This window comes from Takifugu flavidus, chromosome 6, assembly GCF_003711565.1.
Source record: "Takifugu flavidus isolate HTHZ2018 chromosome 6, ASM371156v2, whole genome shotgun sequence".
Taxonomy (NCBI): Eukaryota; Metazoa; Chordata; class Actinopteri; order Tetraodontiformes; family Tetraodontidae; genus Takifugu; species Takifugu flavidus.
The window spans coordinates 15538828-15562516 of record NC_079525.1 but is presented as its reverse complement, the minus strand read 5'-3'; the positions used below and the strand labels follow the sequence as shown (position 1 = coordinate 15562516).

General features: G+C 46.0%; 1 protein-coding gene across 4 annotated transcripts; it reads left to right on the top strand.

Moving 5' to 3' along the window:
• Nucleotides 1-126: 126 nt before the first annotated feature.
• LOC130527325 (LIM domain-binding protein 1) lies at nt 127-23333 on the top strand. 4 transcript variants are annotated; one of them, XM_057035708.1, is made up of 11 exons: nt 127-326; nt 12280-12382; nt 13987-14031; nt 14172-14250; nt 14325-14427; nt 16277-16449; nt 18963-19085; nt 19168-19251; nt 20004-20127; nt 21243-21385; nt 21628-23333. In XM_057035708.1, the coding sequence occupies exons 1-11, from the start codon at nt 299-301 to the stop codon at nt 21856-21858; spliced, it is 1236 nt and encodes a 411-aa protein (XP_056891688.1). In that variant the 5' UTR covers nt 127-298; the 3' UTR covers nt 21859-23333. The 4 variants fall into 4 exon arrangements, with proteins under 4 accessions (XP_056891688.1, XP_056891691.1, XP_056891692.1 ...); XM_057035711.1 differs by having other exon boundaries at nt 129-326; nt 14175-14250; XM_057035712.1 differs by lacking the exon at nt 127-326 and adding an exon at nt 9128-9473.
• Nucleotides 23334-23689: the final 356 nt, after the last annotated feature.

Genomic DNA, 23689 nt, shown 5'->3' with positions numbered 1-23689 from the left:
CAAGAGAAACTGTTCCTTTGTGCAGGCTCTTCTTTAACCTTTTCTTCGCCCATTCTTTTTTCTCTACTCTTTGTCACTCTCTTCCCTCCCTCCCTCCCTCTCTTTGCTCCCTGGTGGTGTGTGTGCATGTGTGGATGTGTGTGTGCATGTGTGTGAACCGTGGGGATAACAGGCGCTTATGTGAGCAGTCTCAGTGGCGGCAGCAGTGACTGGTGAGAAAGAGGAAAGAGGAAGAAAGAGCCAGGATAAGAGAGGCAGCAGCGTCGTTGTGAGCGGATCCTCACAGACATGTGAGAAGATGTCCGTGGGTGGCTGTGCATGTCCCGGTAAGTACACTCACTCTTGTGGTGGTTGCTGCTGCTGCTGTTAGTTGCTGGCTTTTCCACCTCGCTGATGGTGGTTGTTGTGTTTTGGTCGAGTTCTGACACCTTGATGGTGTGACTGGGGCAGGGAGATGTGCCCCGGGGCCCTTTGGCTCTATGTACCAAAGCTCATGGGAGGGTGCCCTCTGTGATGACTGAGAGAAAGGAGTGCATGGAAATCAACATGTAACCTGATTCTGCTCAGTGTCAGCAGAGCTCTTCTCTGACGCTTGTCAGTGTGAAGTTGTGTTGGTGATACTAACTAGCATGAATGAAAACAGCGTTCTAAGTTTTGAAGCAGAGATGCACTCTTGATGTGTGGCCTCTGACAAAGGGCAAAGAGAAGCGTTATATTAAAAGGGCAAAGGTCACTGGTGTGACTGAGTCTGAAACTGGTTCCAGACAGAAGGTGACAATGACAAAAGAGCTGATAACGTCTTACTGAGTTTTATATCGATTACTGATACCGTGACTGACATAAATACTCAATAAATTCTCATATATAAAAGAATGAATCTCGCCAACCTGTGGGCATGACCATTCTGGATGCTGAAGAGTAAACTTAAAACTCCTTATCTGCAATAGCCATTCCTGACATTGACACACTGGTATCAGAACCTTCTTTTGTTTTGTGGAGTCAGATACTTTACTATCAAATTTAGACCATCGTAAAGGGGGCAGTGCCCACATTTAAAAGGAGAGGCATGGGGAGAATGAGACTAAAATAGATCCCCTCAAACTACAATGGGCAGAATAACTATATTCCTTCCTAGAAAGACTAGTTTTTTCTAGTATGGAACTAGATCTGGAAATTTTGTCCAAAGGTGCTACTTAAATCTGTTGTTGCTGTCAAATCTACAATAAATCAGCCCAAGGACAGTTTCTCCGAGCTTACACTGTTACACTATTTATTATGGTTAGCTTATGTTGCTATTGTGAATCTTTATGTTTGAATCTGTGAGAGCAGCTCTGCAACATTGTCCAGAGGGAGAGTTTGACTACCCAGTTTACAGGAATGTTGTGTTTGACTGATACTCTTCTCATTTTATGGCTTTAACTAGACAGAAGAAATAAATTAGAAAATTTAATGGGGGAAAAAACTCATACAACTCAAATTAACCTTGTAGTCTCTGTAGGAAATGTTCTGTAGGGGATAACTGAGTAAGTGAGCGTCATCTCTCCTCTTGCTCTTACATATGACCCTAACCTAACCCTAACCCTAACCCTAACCCTAACCTACCCTAACCCTAACCTACCCTAACCCTCTAACCCTAACGCTCTAACTAACCTACCCTAACCCTAACCTACCCTAACCCTAACCTACCATAACCCTAACCCTCTAACCCCTAACCCTAACCTACACTAACCCTAACCTACCCTAACCCTAACCCTCTAACCCTAACGCTCTAACCCTAACCTACATTAACCCTAACCTACCCTAACCCTAACCTACCCTAATCCTAACCTTAACCTACCCTAACCCTAACGCTCTAACCCTAACCCTCTAACCCCTAACCCTAACCTACACTAACCCTAACCTACCATAACCCTAACCTACACTAACCCTAACCTACCCTAACCCTAACCTATCCTAACCCTAACCTACCCTAACCCTAACCTATCCTAACCTAACCTACCCTAACCTACACTAACCCTAACCTACCCTAACCCTAACCTACCCTAACCTACCCTAACCCTAACCTACACTAACCCTAACCTACCCTAACCCTAACCTAACCTACCCTACCCTAACCTACACTAACCCCTAACCTACCCTACCCTAACCTACCTACCCTAACCCTAACCTACCCTACCCTACCCTAACCCTAACTACTCTAACCTAACCTAACCTATCCTACCCTAACCTACCCTAACCTATCCTAACCTACCCTAACCTAATCCTAACCTACACTAACCCTAACCTAACCCTAACTAACCTAACCTACACTAACCCTAACCCTAACCTAACCCAATCCTAACCCTAACCTATCCTAACCTACCCTAACCTAACCCTAACCTACTCTTAACCCTATCCCTAACCTAACCCTAACCTACCCTACCCTAACCTAACCTACTCTAACCCTAACCTATCTTAACCCTAACCTACCTACCCTAACCTATCCTAACCTAACCCTAACCTACACTAACCTAACCTAACCCTAACCTACACTAACCCTAACCTAACCCTAACCTAACCTAACCCTAACTACACTAACCCTAACCTACACTAACCCTAACCTAACCCTAACCCTAACCTACACTAACCCTAACCTAACCTAACCTAACCTAACCCTAACCTACCCTAACCTAACCTAACCCTAACCTCACTAACCCTAACCTACACTACCTAAAACCCTAACCCTAACCTACCCTAACCCTAACCTACACTAACCCTAACCTACACTAACCTAAAACCTAACCTAACTAACCCTAACCTACACCAACCCTAACCTAACCCTAACCCTAACCTAACCCTAACCTACACTAACCTAACCTACACTAACCCTAACCTAACCTAACCCTAACCTACACTAACCCTAACCTACACTAACCCTAACCCTAACCCTAACCTACCCTAACCCTAACCCTGTGGTTGCTGTGGTCGCCCATCAAACGGCTGAGATAACGATATCACTAAATGGCTTTTTGCATTCAAGGTTTGGATTGAAGTTTTTATCTGGCAGATCTTTTTTATATTCAAGGGAAGCAGGTTTACTAGATGAGGTAACTAACCCTAACCATAATTCAGAAACAGAAAACTGAAGGGTGTGGAAATGTGGACACAGTGCAAACCAGCCACAACCAGATACACCGGTGGCAGCAGGTGATGGCGCTCCAGTGGTGTGCCGAACTGACATGTGACCACATGATCTCTCTGCTGTTTCCAGTTTTTTCTGGTACCCTCCCATTTCTTGTTTAGAGTGATGTCTTCTGTCGCTGTAATTTCCATTTACGTGAGGCGTAACCATGGACACAAGAAGGAACAGAAACAACGCCGGTCTTGCTTTAGGAAAAGCCCCAAACCTCAGATGAAATAGTCAATACTCAAATGATGCTGAGGCAAAAAACAACAAAGCAACATAAACACGGTTTTACAAATATGGCAAAATCGACAGCAAACCTGAAGACACGCACGCAGGAAAATGTGATACAACTAGTTATCATGTGAAAAAACATCATATGATAAATGGAACTAAAATTTTCATGGTTTCATGTTCATGTGTGTGTGTGTGTGTGTGTGTGTGTGTGTGAGGTGTTCTGGTAGCAGGGGACCAGGACACCATTAGAGCACTGCCCAGGTACCCTTAAGCAAGACACTGAACCCCATAATAGGGCCCTGTGCTAAGCTAGCAGCTCTGGCACCCTCCCCATGATCCTGAAAGGGATCTAGTGGCAAAGCAGAATAAAAAATAAAGAAATAAATGTGTTATGCCTGCTCCTTCACCCCCATCAAATCTTTCTGTTCCCCTCACACGGTCACTTTCTGTTTCCAGTATGTACAGTCCAGGTTTCCTCCATCCCTCCTCCTCTTTGACTCTGATTTCTAGCATATGTTGCCTGACTAGAGAAGAGAGGAAGGAGGAGGGACCATGCCCTCTCATGCAGGGTGTCACATGGTGTCTCTGACTGGAGCAAACGAAACAGAGGGTGCAGCCTGGCTGAAATGGCAACAGACGAAATGCACAAAGGCTGAGCTGTCCACCGATGGGTTACACAACATGAAAGCCTGATGGAGGGAGTGGGCAGATTAAGAGAGAGGTATAGAGCAGAGGAGAGGTGGAGGTGTGGGGGTGCAACAGAAGAGAGGCAAGATGAGCACAGCAGAAGTGAGAGGGAGATCAGGCACCAGGTTTTCTGCAAGGCTGAGCGGGGACATGATTGGCTAATGTGGTAGTGGTGTTGGTGATGAGGGAGGTGGACGGGTGAGGGATGGGGTGGGGAGTTAGACCTGACTCTTAGATCAGAAACAGACAAAATGGCTACCAGAGAACAGACAAGGCAGCATCAGGGCACCGCCATCTCTACTCACATAGCTGCTGGCACTCACACACAACCAGCAAAATAGCAGCAGCTCTGGAACTCATGTCAATAAAATACACATGGGTCACCGTCTGGAACTGGATGGGAATAAAATACAGATGAGCAAGAAGCATATGTCAGTATATGACAAGCTGAGTCTCAGCAGAACTGAATTGTGGTCTAATCCCTTCAACTGGTCCCAAATGATGTTCGACTATGTGACACATTATCATCTAAAGGTTCAACATTGCAGTATGTCTGTGACGATGGGCAGTGGCTGACAATGGCCAGAAGAGGCCGCTGCTGTCAAAGACCCCCCCCCACACACACACACACACACCTTCACACACGAACACGCGCTTTGAGCTGTATCCAGCACCAGAAAAATCAGCAGCTGTGATTATACTAAGATACGATGATAGCTGTGAAACTTTTGAAAAATATGTTGAGTTTAAAATCAATTATGAAATGAAGGAATGTTTTATTTGATCAGCTTAGAAGACTTCCTTTGTTTAAATCAAATTGGATTTTTCCTAACGATTTGTTTGCTATCAGTTGTCTACTATTATATGTAGAAAGTGAGTAGACAGACCTTTAAAAAAATTAACCCTAAAAAATGTTTACGTATCATTTTTCTGAGAAAAAAAATCACAAAATAAAATTGACGCAGATCGCAAATATCAGGAACTGGACGGTGTTTTAGCGACATCTAGTGGTGATAATATAGATTACAACAACAACAACAGACCGGAGGAGGAGTTCTACATTATACACATTATACTACATTAGAACACATCTAAAGTTGTATTTTTTGTTCAAATTTTATCCAGTTTAGATGTTCGGGTGTAGCTCAGTCTGTCGGGACGTGGTTGAGAAACTGAGGGTTTCCAGTTCAGAGTCCCAGTGTGAACAAAACTCGGGAGGGGTTCTGAAGAAATGCAAGAACACTTCAGAGCACTGCCAAGGTACCCTTGAGCAAGCTGCTGAACTCCCCAAATGCTCACATAGGGGTGTACCCCACCTTTCCCAAAAGGGATATAGTAGGCAAGAATAGAAAAAAACATATTTACAATTTATAAACTTAATTAGTTGTTACATAAATTGGTGCTACATCATTTTAAGGCTCAAGGATCTTTATTTGACTTTAATTGCCTAAAATTACACAAAAATCATTACTCGGGTCCCATAAAAAGAATAGTAAATAAATATGTAAAAAGAGAAAAATATTAGAAAGATCAAGAGATTTAAAACACTAAATACTGAGTTAGTATTGCACATGTCAGCCAGTCACAGAGAAATGAGGGAATAACGCCAAAATTAGTTAGTTGTAGTTAATGGTTAACAACGGTTAGCAACATGGATTCTGGAGCAACATTAAGGAAGCTAGCCTGAAACTGAATGCATTATATTCTTGTGTTTTACAGTGATCACCAATTATAAACTCATGCAACAGCTGTAGTGATGCTCTATTTCAGCCCCTAGGAAAGGTTAGAACCCTGTACCAGCCTGAGCAGAACTCTGGAGGGTGTGAGTGCTCCTCACTTTCCTATAGTGACTATGAGTAGCAGGCTGCACGTGTACAAGAACATGCACACACTACGGCTCCCCACCCCACCCAGCCTGAAAGCCTGGACAGGCGAGATATCAGAGGGTCTCTTGAGTTTAACCATCATGTAGCGCCTGAAACGCATTTGTGGGGGAAAGTGGACCCGTCACAGCAGCTCAACACTGACAGAGGGAAGCGAATGTGTGTCAAATGTGTGAATTAGGCTAGCTGGTGTGTCTTGCTATGTGCACAAACACAAATATAACAGACACACACACACACACACACACATGCTGGGAGGGTCTGAATCCCCAGAATCTGAAGAACGGGCTCCAGAGTAACAGGTCTTGAAAATCATTTCGACGTGCCCAGTAAGCGTGATGCATGCACACGCCTGGGAATAACCATCGCCATTTAATGTATAGATGCCTCATCGGCTGGGTCGGTCTGATGTGTCAGCCTGTCCATCATATTGGTGGAGCAAGACAAATCAATAATAAACCGATAAGAGGAAACAAGCAGGGGACCAATGGGTCAAAGATTTATGTTAAAGTGGTCAATCATTTACATTATAGCATTCTTGTTCGTTGAGTCTCTAATTAGTACAGAATAAAAATACTTTTTTTGGGACTTCCACGTTACTTCCAGCTTATGCGGCTCCGGGGTTTTAACTTAAAATAGAATCTATAATATTTTAACAAAACCCTAATATCAAAAAGCAATGTGATCCTATTAGAGGTGTTAATCAGTGGGATAACAGTATAATCACTCATGAGACATCACTAGAACGGACAGTGCTCCTAATCCTAATCAAGAGAAATCAAATGATCTTTCTGAGCGTTGGAAATGTTTTTCAAAGAGGGTTAGGACATAAATATATATAATTCAGAGACTAGTAAGTTACAATGTTTGTAACTGGAGGCGTCCTTTCAACAGGTTTCTAGCGTGTGGCTGAAGTTCTCCGCTGTGTCTAGTTATTGTTCTACGTCTATGGCTGTCACTAACCCTAACCCTAACACCCTAACCCTCACTAACCCTAACCCTAACCCTCACTAACCCTAACCCTCACTAACCCTAACCACCCTAACACTAACTCGAACCACCCTAACCCTCACTAACCCTAACCCTAACCACCCTAACCCTAACCCTCACTAACCCTAACGCTAACCACCCTAACCCTAACCACCCTAACCCTCACTAACCTAACCCTAACCCAAACCACCCTAACCCTAACCCTCACTAACCCTAACCCTAACCCGAACCACCCTAACCACCCTAACCCTCACTAACCCTAACCCTAACCCAAACCACCCTAACCCTAACCCTCACTAACCCTAACCCTAACCCTCACTAACACTAACCCTAATCCTAACCCTAACCCTAACCCTAACACCCTAACCCTCACTAACCCTAACCCGAACCACCCTAACCCGAACCACCCTAACCCAACCACCCCTAACCCTAACCACCCTAACCTCACTAACCCTAACCCTAACCCTAACCACCCTACCCCTAACCCTCACTAACCCTAACCCTAACCCGAACCACCCTAACCACCCTAACCCTCACTAACCCTAACCCTAACCCAAACCACCCTAACCCTAACCCTCACTAACCCTAACCCTAACCCTCACTAACACTAACCCTAATCCTAACCCTAACCCTAACCCGAACCACCCTAACCCTCACTAACCCTAACCCGAACCACCCTAACCCGAACCACCCTAACCCGAACCACCCTAACCCTAACCACCCTAACCCTCACTAACCCAAACCCTCACTAACCCGAACCACCCTAACCCTCACCAACCCTAACCCTCACTAACCCTAACCCTAACCCTAACCACCCTAACCCTAACCCTAACCTAACCACCCTAACCCGAACCACCCTAACCCGAACCACCCTAACCCGAACCCGAACCACCCTACCCCTAACCCTAACCACCCTAACCCGAACCACCCTAACCACCCTACCCTAACCACCCTACCCCTAACCCGAACCACCCTAATCCTAACCCGAACCACCCTAACCACCCTAACCCGAACCACCCTAACCCTAACCCGAACCACCCTAACCACCCTAACCCAACACAGAATCCACTTCTCTAAATGGATCCGTGGGTAGTGACAATGACCACAGTTGTGGTGACAACAGCCCAACACTTTTTGGGAGGTACGTGCAGGCACAGGAGCATGACCAGGCCTCGAGTCACTCCGCTCCACTCAACAGCGCCACCTACTGGTCTGGCGTGCTCGTTACAGTGTTTTTAATCATAATTGGGGATTCGTGTGAACGCGCATCATTTTCAGAGTGCTTTTGAGAAATGCAAAGGAAAAACTTTTGTCTTGCTGTAGCCAGAGAAGCAGAGGGGTTGTTGGTGGCTGATAAGGCCGGCTCTCTGTAGTCTGTAAACCCTCCAAGCCTTATTCTGGCGTGCCCCCCCCCCCCCCCCCCCCCACCCCCACCCCACAGGCAGAGCAGGGATTTACCCCCATCAGGTACCGCTGCATGTGGGAGCTTTGGAGACACACAGGCTCAACCCTCACGAGTCTATTTTAATGGATGATTATTTGCCTCTTTGACTGTTTGTGTTGCCATGGCTACAAGGGCCACTGAATGTAAGATGCAAATTCACATGTCAGCCACAACAGATACTGTCAGCAGAATCCTGCCCCCCCCCAGAGATACAGAGCACAGACATACCCTGCACACCCTTCCAGGTGATGAGCCCCAGTGCTGCTTTTCCTGTCTACAGGTAACACTTACTCAGGGTTTGGCCCCAAAAACAGACTCATTTCCCACATTTGTGTTATTTGTCAAGCAGTGTCAAGCAGTGTGAAATACATTCTATAGAAGAATTTACGAGTAATGTTAGGCAAGAGTTGATTTTATATCGCTTTTTGAAAGTTTGAAATTGCAAATATTTAAAAGAAGTAAACATGTTGATGAGTTTAGGTCCACTGGTGCTGCCTGGGGGCCACAGGAGAGCCAGACTGTGGTGCACCATTTAGGTAAACATGAAAAGCACTTTGCCCTCAGCATGACTATTATTCCAGTCAGCTGGATTAAGCCAATTCTCATCTGTGTCAGTTACTGAGAAAGATGGGATGGGAGGAGGAAGGATGAGAAAATGCTTACCAGACAAGCATCATGTGCAGTTATTCATTACAGGGAGGGGGGCGGCTGGCGGTGCTGGGCAGAGGAAAGAGGAGCAAATGCGTTGTGGAGGGAGAGGAGGAGGGCCTAAAGCTATTGTTCATGTCCTGCGAACAAAGGGCTCATCTGGGTCCGTATGTAAACCCACAGCAGGCTTCAGCTCACTGACAAGGCCTCATGCAGGACGCAACATAACCGACCGACTCCAGCAATCTAGGCCGGATTTGCTCCCAGTGTTGCGCTTTGCCATTTTTCCAGCTCCTCTTTAGGGGGCGTATTGTGTTTGTACGTTGCGTTCAGGGGGCCTATCCGTTTTTACGCACGGAGCGTGCACGGGTTATCATCACGGATCTGTAAACATCAATTTTCTCGTTGAACTTCTGTGCAGGTAAAGGATCCATTTCCCAATTGCAAAGATTTAAATGTGGGTGCGGATGTGACACGGTGTTGTTAACGTATTGGAAAGTGTCATCCGGATTTAACTGGAACGTCTATTCGGGATTTTGTGGTTGGAAGCGCGACTGAAGCTAAAGCGAGAGCGCTGCGGCTAACAGGCGAACTCGTTATTAGCTGTCTTGTTAGCTTGTCCCGCGGGCCTACATGGGGAATTATACACAGGCGCGGATATTTAGGCTTCATTATTTAGAAGTTGCATTTGGTGTTTACTTCCACAACTGTGTTGCTGCTTAGACCGAATAGATGTTTGCACGATGAAGTCCTAAAACCAGCGGTTTCAGATTTTAGCCTAGCCAAGGCTAAGTGTTAGCATCCTGCGCCTCTTGGTATTCTAATTGCCTTTGTAAGCGGACAACTACATGTCAGATGTGCATTGCTGGCTAACCCTAACTAACCCTAACCAACCCTAACCCTAACCCTTTTAGGTTCCGTTCAAGTACAAGCAAAAATCATTTTTTGTGCAGACTTTAGTAGATTATTGTTTTACTGAAACGAGCTCGTTTTTGGACCGTTAAACGAGCATCGGGCAGGAACCCAAACAAGAACTGAAGAATTCAAGTTGAATCAAATGGCCTTTAATCTTTTTAAATCCCATTTTAGATCAAATGTTTATAACAAATATTAGAAGTCAGGTGTGTTCTGCTCTATATCATTTTAAAACCCCTGCCTGTGAATATAGTATTGTGAATATAGACTTTGGACCAGACGAGCATTTATGTATCATTTAAGTTAGTAAATTCTGTTCAGCTGTTTCATTGAGTCGGATCTACTCTGCATGTGGAAATAGTGATGCAGAAGAAGTTGACTGAGGAGCCTTTGGGCTGGGTTGATCAGATCTTGACAGACTGGAGAACTTCAGCAGCCCAACGAGACCCACAGGACGGTTCCGCTCCACCAAGGTGCCCGTGGGGCCGGGCCGTGACGGGCCGTCAGAGAAGTTGGCTGAGGTGCCACCGGTCCAAGACTTGTGCTGCTGATGGCCCTGCATCACCTTCTAAAAGAAATCATTCTTTAGATAAAGAGCTGTTGCTCATCAATCTCACAGCTGCCTGAGATTTTAGTTTCTTTAGTTTGAATTTAGAGTTAAATGTAGAATGTTGCTGTGAATTGTGGGCCGTTCAACCACACATGGATTATTCATTGAACGTGATTCTCCAGTAGAGGAAGTGGAGCCCAGTTGATGCGATTGTGACTGTCATTAACCACTAACAGGAGACGCGAGCAGCTAATGGAGCTCTCAACAACTAATGGCCACATAAACATTGATTATTTATTTATCAGTCCTGTTTTTTCCTGTGGTGCATCGAACCCTTAGCATAGCAAAATGCTGCCATACAAACTTTAGAATCCAGGGAATGTGGGTTTCTGTTGGGTGGAAGGTGTCTATCTGTGGCTTCACTGCTGGTTGGATGAGTTGGGTTAGTTTAAAACGGGTGAAGACATTGACTAACCCAACCCTGTTGTGACCGAGCTAACCATCATCTTTTCTAATGAGCTCAGTCTGCCTGTTTCATCCAACACACCATGAGTTTGTGCCGCTAACGCAACTAACATCTGCTCTGAGGCAGATTTAATCCTCTTTTCTGATACTGGAAACGTCAGTCAGCTCCCAGTGATGCTCCCAGTGGAGCTCCCAGTGGAGCTCCCAGTGAAGCTCCCAGTGGAGCTCCCAGTGACGCTCCCAGTGAAGCTCCCAGTGACGCTCCCAGTGACGCTCCCAGTGGAGCTCCCAGTGAAGCTCCCAGTGACGCTCCCAGTGGAGCTCCCAGTGATGCTCCCAGTGACGCTCCCAGTGACGCTCCCAGTGACGCTCCCAGTGATGCTCCCAGTGGAGCTCCCAGTGACGCTCCAGTGACGCTCCCAGTGACGCTCCCAGTGACGCTCCCAGTGATGCTCCCAGTGGAGCTCCCAGTGACGCTCCCAGTGGAGCTCCCAGTGACGCTCCCAGTGATGCTCCCAGTGAAACTCCCAGTGGAGCTCCCAGTGACGCTCCCAGTGAAGCTCCCAGTGAAGCTCCCAGTGATGCTCCCAGTGATGCTCCCAGTGGAGCTCCCAGTGACGCTCCCAGTGACGCTCCCAGTGACGCCCCCAGTAAAGATCCCAGTGAAGCTCCCAGTGATGCTCCCAGTGACGCTCCCAGTGACGCTCCCAGTGGAGCTCCCAGTAAAGATCCCAGTGAAGCTCCCAGTGATGCTCCCAGTGACGCTCCCAGTGACGCTCCCAGTGGAGCTCCCAGTGACGCCCCCAGTAAAGATCCCAGTGAAGCTCCCAGTGATGCTCCCAGTGACGCTCCCAGTGACGCCCCCAGTAAAGATCCCAGTGGAGCTCCCAGTAAAGATCCCAGTAAAGATCATGTCTGAGAGAACCTTGATGATGCATTAATATGCAGACATTATGAGGGGGGACTTTGACTATGGTGGCGGCAGGGTCGTGACCCTGGACGGCCTTCATGGGAAACCCGTAGTCTTGGGCAGAGCGGGGTGTGTTTGACGTCCTGAGTGGAGACAGCTTGGGTCCATGTCTCTGGGTTCCTGTCTGTAGGACCACGTCGGCCTGGGTCTCCTCCCCCCTCGTGTTGTTTTTTGGTGCCCTGTGGATGACCTGTGAATAAGTGCAGCCAGCTGAACTGTGTGTGTGTGTGTGTGGTGTGTGTGTGGTGTGTGTGTGTGTTGTGTGTGTGTGTGCGCGCGTGTGTCTAGTCTTATATATAGTGTTGAATAATACCCCATGTTTTGCAGGGTGTTCCTCCAAGTCTTTCAAGCTGTACTCCCCCAAGGAGCCCCCCAACGGTAGCACTTTCCCCCCCTTTCACCCCGGCACCATGCTGGACAGAGACGTGGGGTGAGTCTCAGCTCTCTCGCGTGTCTTTCGTCCTCTCTGCTCTGGGGTGGTTTAGGATGCTAATATAACTAGCAGAGACATCTGTTTTTTCAGGTGAATGAGGGACAATAATTGCAGCCAGTTTAACCAAGTTTCTGCCCTTAAATATTGTAACAAAGACTGGAGGTGTAACTATCTGCTACTGCTGTTGACATGGACTCGTCCCCGGAGGACACTGACAGGGTCGGAGACCATCGCATGTCTCTGACTACCTTCTGTCTCGGACTGCTCTTTAACCTCTGAGAACACACAGGGGTTCTCTGATTCCTTTGACTACTCTGTCTCTTCTGTCTCTCTGTCTCTCTGTCTCTGACTCTTCTGTCTCTCTGTCTCTGACTCTTCTGTCTCTGACTCTTCTGTCTCTGACTCTTCTGTCTCTGACTCTTCTGTCTCTGACTCTTCTGTCTCTCTGACTCTGACTCTTCTGTCTCTCTGTCTCTGACTCTTCTGTCTCTCTGACTCTGACTCTTCTGTCTCTCTCTCTGTCTCTCTGACTCTTCTGTCTCTGTCTCTGACTCTTCTGTCTCTCTGACTCTTCTGTCTCTCTCTCTGTCTCTGACTCTTCTGTCTCTCTGTCTCTGACTCTTCTGTCTCTCTGTCTCTGACTCTTCTGTCTCTCTGTCTCTCTGATTCTGTCTCTCTGTCTCTTCTGTCTCTCTCTCTGTCTCTCTGACTCTTCTGTCTCTCTGACTCTGACTCTTCTGTCTCTCTGTCTCTGACTCTTCTGTCTCTCTGTCTCTGACTCTTCTGTCTCTCTCTCTGACTCTGACTCTTCTGTCTCTCTCTCTGTCTCTCTGACTCTTCTGTCTCTCTGTCTCTGACTCTTCTGTCTCTCTGTCTCTCTGACTCTTCTGTCTCTCTGTCTCTGACTCTTCTGTCTCTCTCTCTGACTCTTCTGTCTCTCTGACTCTGACTCTTCTGTCTCTCTCTCTGTCTCTCTGACTCTTCTGTCTCTCTGTCTCTGACTCTTCTGTCTCTCTGTCTCTGACTCTTCTGTCTCTCTGTCTCTGACTCTTCTGTCTCTCTGTCTCTGACTCTTCTCTCTCTCTGACTCTGACTCTTCTGTCTGTCTGACTCTTCTGTCTCTCTGACTCTTCTGTCTCTCTGACTCTGACTCTTCTGTCTCTCTGACTCTGACTCTTCTGTCTCTCTCTGTCTCTGACTCTTCTGTCTCTCTGTCTCTGACTCTTCTGTCTCTCTGTCTCTGACTCTCTGTCTCTCTGTCTCTCTGATTCTGTCTCTTCTGTCTCTCTCTCTGTCTCTCTGACTCTTCTGTCTCTCTGACTCTGACTCTTCTGTCTCTCTGTCTCTGACTCTTCTGTCTCTCTGTCTCTGACTCTTCTGTCTCTCTGACTCTTCTGTCTCTCTGACTCTGACTCTTCTGTCTCTCTGTCTCTTCTGTCTCTCTGTCTCCACTGACTGCTCCATCTTTTCAGACTCATCTGTCTCCTGTCTCTCTCTGACTACTGCCCAATCCCTCTGACTCCGTTTCCTCTCTACTTTGTCTACTCTGTTGCTTCTGAATCCTGAATGTTGTGTCTCTGTCGTCTGTCCTCTGTCTCCAGTCCCACCCCGATGTATCCTCCCACATATCTGGAGCCAGGAATAGGGTAAGGCTACACTAGCATATCTAGTTGGTGTCTCGTGTGACTAAATCATTATTTTCACTTTGTGCATTGAAAGCTTGATTTGAGCTGACCCGTTTGGGATTCTCCTAATTCTTCTAATTCTGTTCTCTTGCTGCCTGAAGCAGGAGACACACACCATATGGCAACCAGACAGATTACAGAATATTTGAACTCAACAAGCGGCTACAGAACTGGACGGAGGTTTGTCAGCACATCCTTAGCAACACAGCCGACTGCATGTCTGTCCTGACGTCTGTGCTGTTTCCACCCTGCAGGAGTGTGATAACCTGTGGTGGGATGCTTTCACTACAGAGTTTTTTGAAGATGATGCCATGTTGACCATCACTTTTTGTCTGGAGGATGGACCCAAACGCTATAGTAAGCAATGGCCTTTTGTTAATGGAAGGTTGCGCAACGTTCATTGGACTGATAAGATAAAGGCCGAATCGGGTGGAAATGATGTTGTTCTTTTTATCAGCCCATAAATACATTTTATCTAATAAAAAATAAAGATATCCGATAAATTATCTAAAATGGGCAAACAGTGTGCAGGCCAAGTAGCTCCAAAGCCGGCCATGTCACGCTGTTTATGTCGTCTACGCCCCCCCAGCACGGCCGCACCTCTGCTGATTGATAATTAGTGTCCTCACCACTAACCCTGGTCCTAACCCTAACCCTGCTCCCAACCCTAGGGTTAGGAGCAGGGTTAGGGTTAGGACCAGGGTTAGGAGCAGGGTTAGGGTTAGGACCAGGGTTAGGGTTAAGGAGCAGGGTTAGGACCAGGGTTAGGATTAGGAGCAGGGTTAGGGTTAAGGAGCAGGGTTAGGACCAGGGTTAGGATTAGGAGCAGGGTTAGGGTTAGGAGCAGGGTTAGGGTTAGGAGCAGGGTTAGGGTTAGGGTTAGGACCAGGGTTAGGAGCAGGGTTAGGGTTAGGACCAGGGTTAGGAGCAGGGTTAGGGTTAGGACCAGGGTTAGGACCAGGGTTAGGGTTAGGAGCAGGGTTAGGAGCAGGGTTAGGAGCAGGGTTAGGGTTAGGAGCAGGGTTAGGGTTAGGGTTAGGACCAGGGTTAGGAGCAGGCCAATAGACAGCATCGTTGCCAGGTCCCAGTGTGAACTCTCTCCCAACTTGGAGCAGGGACTTGAATTGATAACCGCCCCTCCATTTTCTAGCCAAGTCCCAATTAATGAAGAGACGAGTGCTCCTGATCAGTGTTGATGTCCCCACTCAGCAGGTGTTTTTAATAAGTGTTAAAGGGCCACTAACGAGGCTCGAGTCATTAACAAAATGATGGAATGCAGAGCAATTGACAAAACCTTCCTGTCATTGAACCAGAGTCTTGACAAGTTTAGATGTTTAATTGGCTGACCAGTCGGTGCATTTGATTTATTCAGTTAATGTGGTGAATGTTTGGATTCTTCATGTCTTTTTCTGCTGTTTCTTCCTAATGACCACAGCCCTTAACGAAGTTAGGAGTACTGTGATGTACATATATTAGCTGTGTACAATCACGCTAGATTTTATTTAATGTAAATTCTGCACTATAAGCCGCTACTTTCCCCCACATTTTGACCCCTTGATGTGGCTTAATTATGGATTTTTTGACTTCTTCAATTGCCCCACCAGGATAAATACGTTTTTCTGAATTTGAATGGACATTTCTGGCCAACAGGGGGCGCCGTAGAAGAGCAAGACAGACAGGTTAAAGAGATGCTGTCATGCTCTGAGGAAGATGCTAGTTTAATTGTGTTTTGAAGCATTTTTTTGCGCTTCATGTCCACTCCCTCGTCATGGCTAACACACCAAGAAATGCTGACAATGCAGCTTTTAAGTTAACGGCTAATGTTCAACAGTTCGAAGAGTCGTTATTTTTTCCTCTAAATTCAGTTTACTGCCGTGTTTAGTAATTAAGCATCTCCAATAATCTTTCCGTGTTCCATAAAGATCTCACGGTTCACAGTGGCCACCTTATAGTCAGGTGTGCTCTCTAGTTTACGCTGGTTTTATATGTGTGTGATGACACATGTTGTCTGAAGGAGGTCTGTGAACTTAACCGTTATTAGGGTTAGAGAAGCCACGAGAAGCAGGAAATGATTCATTATTGGCTGAAAATGTTCTTATCAAGCATCGCTACTTTAATGTTAATATTATATAATATATGTTAATATATATGAACAAAAGGTTTTAAATCTTTTTGTGTTATTGTCCTTTTTCTTTGTCGACTGAAGCTATTGGCCGAACGTTGATTCCAAGGTACTTCCGGAGTATATTCGAGGGTGGAGCTACTGAGCTCTACTATGTCCTGAAGCACCCTAAGGAGTCTTTCCACAACAACTTTGTGTCTCTGGACTGTGATCAGTGCACGATGGTCACCCAGAATGGAAAACCCATGTTCACACAGGTGAGTGCTTGTTGTCCTCACTGTCCTCACAAGGGTGGTACAACACTGCAGGCTCAACCATTGTTTAAGACACTGACTAGATAGTGGTGGTAACTGATTAAAAGTTAACATTTACCACTGCAGTGTCCAGTTGTTAACGTTGTATAGATACTGTCACTTTTCCAGCCTTTACTGTACTGTCCATACATTTGTGTGGTCACTGGGCAGAGAAGAATCCATTATTCCTTCACCATAGAGGAGAATCATGAAGACGCAGCAGATTCGATCTCAGCTTCTGACTGACTTCCACCTCCAAACCCGAACCCTAACCCGAACCCTAACCCTAACTGTCATTTCAAAGTCTTTCCTCAATAATATCCTGATTCGGCACAAACTGTCAAAATGTGGCGCTTGCGTCATGTCTAAAATTGTTGGGCTCTTTTACAGTGGTGGGTTAGGGTTTTACAGTGCTGGGTTAGGGTTTTACAGTGGTGGGTTAGGGTTTTACAGTGCTGGGTTAGGGTTTTACACAGTGCTGGGTTAGGGTTAGGGTTTTACAGTGGTGGGTTAGGGTTAGGGTTTTACAGTGGTGGGTTAGGGTTTTACAGTGCTGGGTTAGGGTTTTACAGTGCTGGGTTAGGGTTAGGGTTTTACAGTGGTGGGTTAAGGTTTTACAGTGCTGGGTTAGGGTTTTACAGTGGTGGGTTAGGGTTTTACCGTGCTGGGTTAGGGTTTTACAGTGCTGGGTTAGGGTTTTACAGTGGTGGGTTAGGGTTTTACAGTGGTGGGTTAGGGTTTTACAGTGGTGGGTTAGGGTTAGGGTTTTACAGTGGTGGATTAAGGTTTTACAGTGGTGGGTTAGGGTTTACAGTGGTGGGTTAGGGTTTTACAGTGGTGGGTTAGGGTTTTACAGTGGTGGGTTAAGGTTTTACAGTGGTGGGTTAGGGTTTTACAGTGGTGGGTTAGGGTTTTACAGTGGTGGGTTAGGGTTTTACAGTGGTGGGTTATGGATTTACAGTGGTGGGTTAAGGTTTTACAGTGGTGGATTAGGTTTTTACAGTGGTGGGTTAGGGTTTTACAGTGGTGGGTTAAGGTTTTACAGTGGTGGGTTAGGGATTTACAGTGGTGGGTTAGGGTTTTACAGTGCTGGGTTAGGGTTTTACAGTGGTGGATTAAGGTTTTACAGTGGTGGGTTAGGGTTTTACAGTGCTGGATTAAGGTTTTACAGTGGTGGATTAGGGTTTTACAGTGGTGGATTAGGGTTTTACAGTGGTGGGTTAGGGTTTTGCAGTGGTGGGTTAGGGTTTTACAGTGGTGGGTTAGGGTTTTACAGTGGTGGGTTATGGATTTACAGTGGTGGGTTAGGGTTTTACAGTGGTGGATTAAGGTTTTACAGTGGTGGGTTAGGGTTTTACAGTGGTGGGTTAAGGTTTTACAGTGGTGGGTTAGGGATTTACAGTGGTGGGTTAGGGTTTTACAGTGGTGGGTTAGGGTTTTACAGTGGTGGATTAAGGTTTTACAGTGGTGGGTTAGGGTTTTACAGTGGTGGGTTAGGTTTTTACAGTGGTGGGTTAGGGTTTTACAGTGGTGGATTAAGGTTTTAACAGTGGTGGGTTAGGGTTTTACAGTGGTGGGTTAGGGTTTTACAGTGGTGGGTTAGGGTTTTACAGTGGTGGATTAAGGTTTTACAGTGGTGGGTTAGGGTTTTACAGTGGTGGGTTAGGGTTTTACAGTGGTGGGTTAGGGTTTTACAGTGGTAGTAGCTCTGTAGCTCCCTGTAGCTGAGACCTCATCAAAACCATGGTGACCGTACCATACGGTGTGGAGCCAAACCATGTAGAGCTGATACTGTGTCGTGGAAAATCACCTGTAGCTAAAGCTAGACACACTTGAAATAAAGCAGTCCCCATCTGAACCTGAACCTGGTCCTGAACCTGGAACCTACACATCTTCAAACCCTTATTTGAGCACTTCAGAATGGCCCGTACTGTTGTGTGTGTTTGATAGAAACGGGATGAGCGATGTACACCTAGGAGCCATGTGACCTACCTGTATTCCAACACAGACATACACCACTTTGCTACTGTTAGAACCAGGAACCCTTAAAATATGTGTGGGTGTGGGAATTTTGGGACATTATGTTCAACAACGTAGAAGAAATGACGAGTTAAATCAGAAGCTCTTTTCCATTTTGAGGTAGTCGAAGCTTCTACCAGCAAAATGTTGTTTTTTTATTTGTAAGAAAATTAAATATGTTCTGAAGCAGTTATGGCAATTTTTCCTTGGCAAGGTTTTAAATCGCTCCTGAAAGTAAAGGCAACAACACACCAGGGAGCAGAAGTAAAGTTTTGCACCGAGCAAATGATCACAGTTCAAGGACGATATCATTATTGCACATATTTATATCGTGGTGAACGTGCATTATTGATCTGCAGCCCTCAGCAGTTGGTCCTTTTTACGCCCGTGTCCTGTCCTTTACCGTCTGGAGCCGAGTCGGTGTCCAAATGTGACTCCTGTCTTCTGAACCGCTGTAGGTTTGTGTAGAAGGACGCTTATACCTGGAGTTCATGTTTGACGACATGATGAGGATAAAGACCTGGCACTTCAGCATCAGACAACACCGTGAACTCATCCCTCGCAGTATCATAGCCATGCACGTGAGTGCACACACACCAACCCTAACCTGACCCTGTTTGTGTGTTAGTCAGCTTGGTTATCTCTCTCTCATTGGTCTCTCAGGCCCAGGACCCACAGATGCTGGACCAGCTGGCGAAAAACATAACAAGATGTGGCCTGTCAAACTCCACCCTGAACTACCTCCGAGTGAGTGGAACATGAACTCCTGGGCACCGACATCCAGGAGCTTTAGACAAATTGTCAAGTTGTCTTGATAATCAGAATCACAGGGGAGGGGTTATCAGAGGGGAGGGGTTATCACAGGTGATTATTATCAGGGGGGAGGGGTTATCACAGTTTATTATTATCAGGGGGGAGGGGTTATCAGAGGGGAGGGGTTATCACAGTTTATTATTATCAGGGGGGAGGGGTTATCACAGGTGATTATTATCAGAGGGGAGGGGTTATCAGAGGGGAGGGGTTATCACAGGTGATTATTATCAGGGGTGAGGAGTTATCAGAGGGGAGGGGTTATCACAGTTTATTATTATCAAGGGGGAGGGGTTATCACAGGTGATTATTATCAGAGGGGAGGGGTTATCACAGGTGATTATTATCAGAGGGGAGGGGTTATCAGAGGGGAGGGGTTATCACAGGTGATTATTATCACAGGTGATTATTATCACAGGTGATTATTATTACTATTTTTTTTTCACTTTATTAAAAACCTCTATGATAAATTTCAACACATCAACGTTTTGAACAGATACAAGTCGGTCAGGGGAGCCGAAGGGTAGCAACAGTGTTGATGACTGACACTCCAGAAGCTGCAGGATTTAGCAGCTGGTGTGAGAAATTCAGGAGCAGACTGAAATGTTCAGACCTGTTGGAACACCCACCCCCAAATAAGCTTCAAACATCTACATCCTGTCACTCTGTCTCGTTGCTATTCCCACCAGCTGTGTGTGATTTTGGAGCCAATGCAGGAACTGATGTCTCGACACAAGACGTACAACCTTAGTCCGAGAGATTGCCTCAAGACCTGCCTCTTCCAAAAGTGGCAGAGGATGGTGGCACCTCCAGGTAGGAAATGGCCCAAAGGTGGTATCTCTGTGTCATGGCCCATATAAAGTCTACGCACCCACTTCATCAAACTCCTCGCTCACATGGCAGCACCATGTTGGATGGAAGAACGACTGCGCTGCAGTGTCAATGTTATGCTCTCCATTAGGGTCAAGGGTCGTTATACCACCAATATTGGAAGTTGGCCTGCAGAATCCGGATTTGTTGCTGTGTCCATGTTCAGAGCTGCTCGTCTGCAGGCCCATTTGCACCACAAATGGAACCAATTCTTGAAAATGGCCGCCGAGTGAAAAGTTTCAAAAATGTTATTGTTTTCATTTCCATGTGAACGGGCGACGCGCAGCACGTGCACATTTCTGTCAGATAAAGGTAGTGCGCAACTAGTACGACAACTACGGCCAGTTGCCAACAACATGTCTGCTGCTAACTGCTGGGATTATCACCTAACCCCAACCCTAACCCTCGAACCATAACCCAACCCCAACCCTCTAACCCTAACCCTAACCCTCCAACCCTAACCCCCTAACCCTAACCCTCGAACCATAACCCAACCCTAACCCTCGAACCATAACCCCCCAACCCTAACCCTCTAACCCTAACCCTAATCCTCCAACCCTAACCCTCCAACCCTAACCCCCTAACCCTAACCCTCCAACCATAACCCAACCCTAACCCTCTAACCCAACCCTAACCCTAACCCCCCAACCCCAACCCTCTAACCCTAACCCTCCAACCCTAACCCCCTAACCCTCGAACCATAACCCAACCCTAACCCTCGAACCATAACCCAACCCTAACCCTAACCATAACCCCCCAACCCTAACCCTCTAACCCTAACCCTAATCCTCCAACCCTAACCCTCTAACCCTAACCCCCCAACCCTAACCCTCTAACCCTAACCCTAATCCTCCAACCCTAACCCTCTAACCCAACCCTAACCCTCGAACCATAACCCAACCCTAACCCTCTAACCCTAACCCCCCAACCCTAACCCTCGAACCATAACCCTAACCCTAACTGTCTTCCACATTTCTTCATTTCCATCCAACATGGCGGCATAAATCCGGGCGTGATGACATCACGTGCACAGCCTCACTATCTGTTTCCCTCCGTAGCCGAACCGTCGAGACAAGCCCCAAACAAACGGCGGAAACGCAAAATGTCAGGTGGCAGCACCATCAGTGGAGGGGGGGGCACCAACAACAGCAGCAACAAGAAGAAGAGCCCTGGCAGCTTCCCTTTGTCCAGCCAAGTTCCAGTGAGTTCTGCACGTCCTCGTCTTGTGGCATCGCACACTTTTGGACCCGTGTCGCATCAGAACCAGTGATGCACAACACAGCTTGAGTTTAATCCCAGTTTTATTTTATTTATTTTTTAAACAGAAATGGGCAATGATGGCAACGCTGTCACACTGCCAACAACCGATGTCACAATAAGAACTTAAAGTTGGAAAAACTGTCCGAATAATTCTTCACAATAAAAGGTCTTCATCCATTTCAGGATGTGATGGTCGTGGGAGAGCCCACGTTGATGGGAGGGGAGTTTGGCGACGAAGACGAGCGCCTGATCACGCGACTGGAGAACACGCAGTTCGATGCAGCCAACGGCATCGATGATGAGGACAGCTTCAACAACTCTCCCGCGCTGGGCTCCAACTCCCCCTGGAACAACAAGGCCCCGTCCAGTCAGGAGAGCAAGAGCGACAACCCCACCTCCCAGGCATCACAGTAGAGGCCCCATCTCCTCACCACCTCAACACAGACCCCTCTCTTCTATTCCCTAGCCCCCCCAAATAACCCCCTAACTGTCATGACTGCAGCAGTCCACCACTGTAGATCTCTCACAGAAGATCAAGTCTCATGACTGCAGCTCTGCTCTGTCAGCAGAGCCCCATCTCACATTACTCTTCAGTTTGGACTGTAGATCTAAACCAAGGACTCCGTGACTCAGTTCTGATGTTCTCTACTGGGGGGGGGGTCACCTGTCTTACCAGAGCTGTTGTCTATGCTGGTGTGAGGAGGGAGGTGGCCCAGCACAGGTGTGCTTCTGATAAAGCAGACGGGCCGAGTTTAGAGTCATTACATACTAACTATTGAAGTTCTCTCACACACACACACACACACACACACTAGCAACCTACATACTCACAGACAATTGAAGGATTTTTAATGCACGAGCCTTTTCTGATTAGACTACAAAGGATGCAGTCATTTAAATGGAGAGCATTTACAACACACACATACAGCTTAAGAGTTTTTATACAGTATATATTTCCCTAGAATGTTTGATTTTATTTGTATTAAACGCATTCATTTCAATTCAGAAATTTTTTATTTTCTACCAATACTAAAAAGCTACAGACCAAGGAAACAACGCAGGATTTTTATCCCCCTAAAGTATTTTAATCTTTTATGTTTATAAAAGGATAAATAATTTAGTGTGGATGTTTTTATTTTCTTTTTGTTCCTTTTTTGAGATACATTTTTGTGTATTTGTGCTTGTATATTTAAAGTAGTAGCAAAGTTCTGTCTGGCTGTAATAAAATGTATTCTTACTTAGATTTACCTAAAGCCATCCTGATCTAATGTAAGGAGAAAAGATGAAAACCATTCATGACCCTTTCCCACTTTCCCTGTCTTATTCCCTTTTTTAAAAATTGTGTAAATTAAATAACAAATCCCTCGGGATGACAATATCACCATGAAGTAAGGATTTTACTGTTTGATTTATTTTCTATTTATTTTGGACGGTCACATCTTTTTTTATCTATACAGGAGTTCTTGCTTACCATGAATCCATGCGATGAATCTGCTCACTGGAGCTGCATGTGGACGTGCACACACGTGGACATGCACGTGGACGTACACACACTTGGACGTACACACGTGGACGTTCATGTGGACGTACACACACACATTTTCCTTAGGTTTTGTGTCTCATGACACCATCGTTCATCCAAACGTCTCATCGAGCTCCGTCAGCAGCTTCGCTATCACAAGTCTGTCTAGTGAACTTTAAATCAAAATCTCTTTGTATAGTTTCATGTTCTCGATTCCAAACAGTTGTGAATGAGTTTGAACGGTGACTTGTACCTTCTCCAATACTTGTAAAAAAAAATCATTGTTTAATATCTTTTGTTTGATTTGGTTAGATTCTGCCCTTGATAATAAATGTATGGTACCAATAAAAAACATTTTCACTTTGAAGAGTCTGTTCTGTCAATGTTTTGTTGCTGAATTAGCATTTTTTACACCACTTGGTAGCAATGATTTAGAAGAACATCTTGGTATATTTCAGCAGCGGTTGACAAAAATGATAATAGCATCTGTTTTCTCTAGAAAAATATTAAATTCTGAGGTTTAAGAAAAAAACTAATGAAAGCTAGTGTATATCAAAGTGGAGCAGCGTTACCCTGATTTCAAACAAGATAAAATATTAAGAGAAAGGTGACAGGTATGTGTCCTCTGTCAGCGTCTGCGATATGAGCACAAACACAATGTTAAAATATATAACAGCCAACTTCACTAAATGTATAGTAATGTGTTAACCCGGTTTGTTTGGG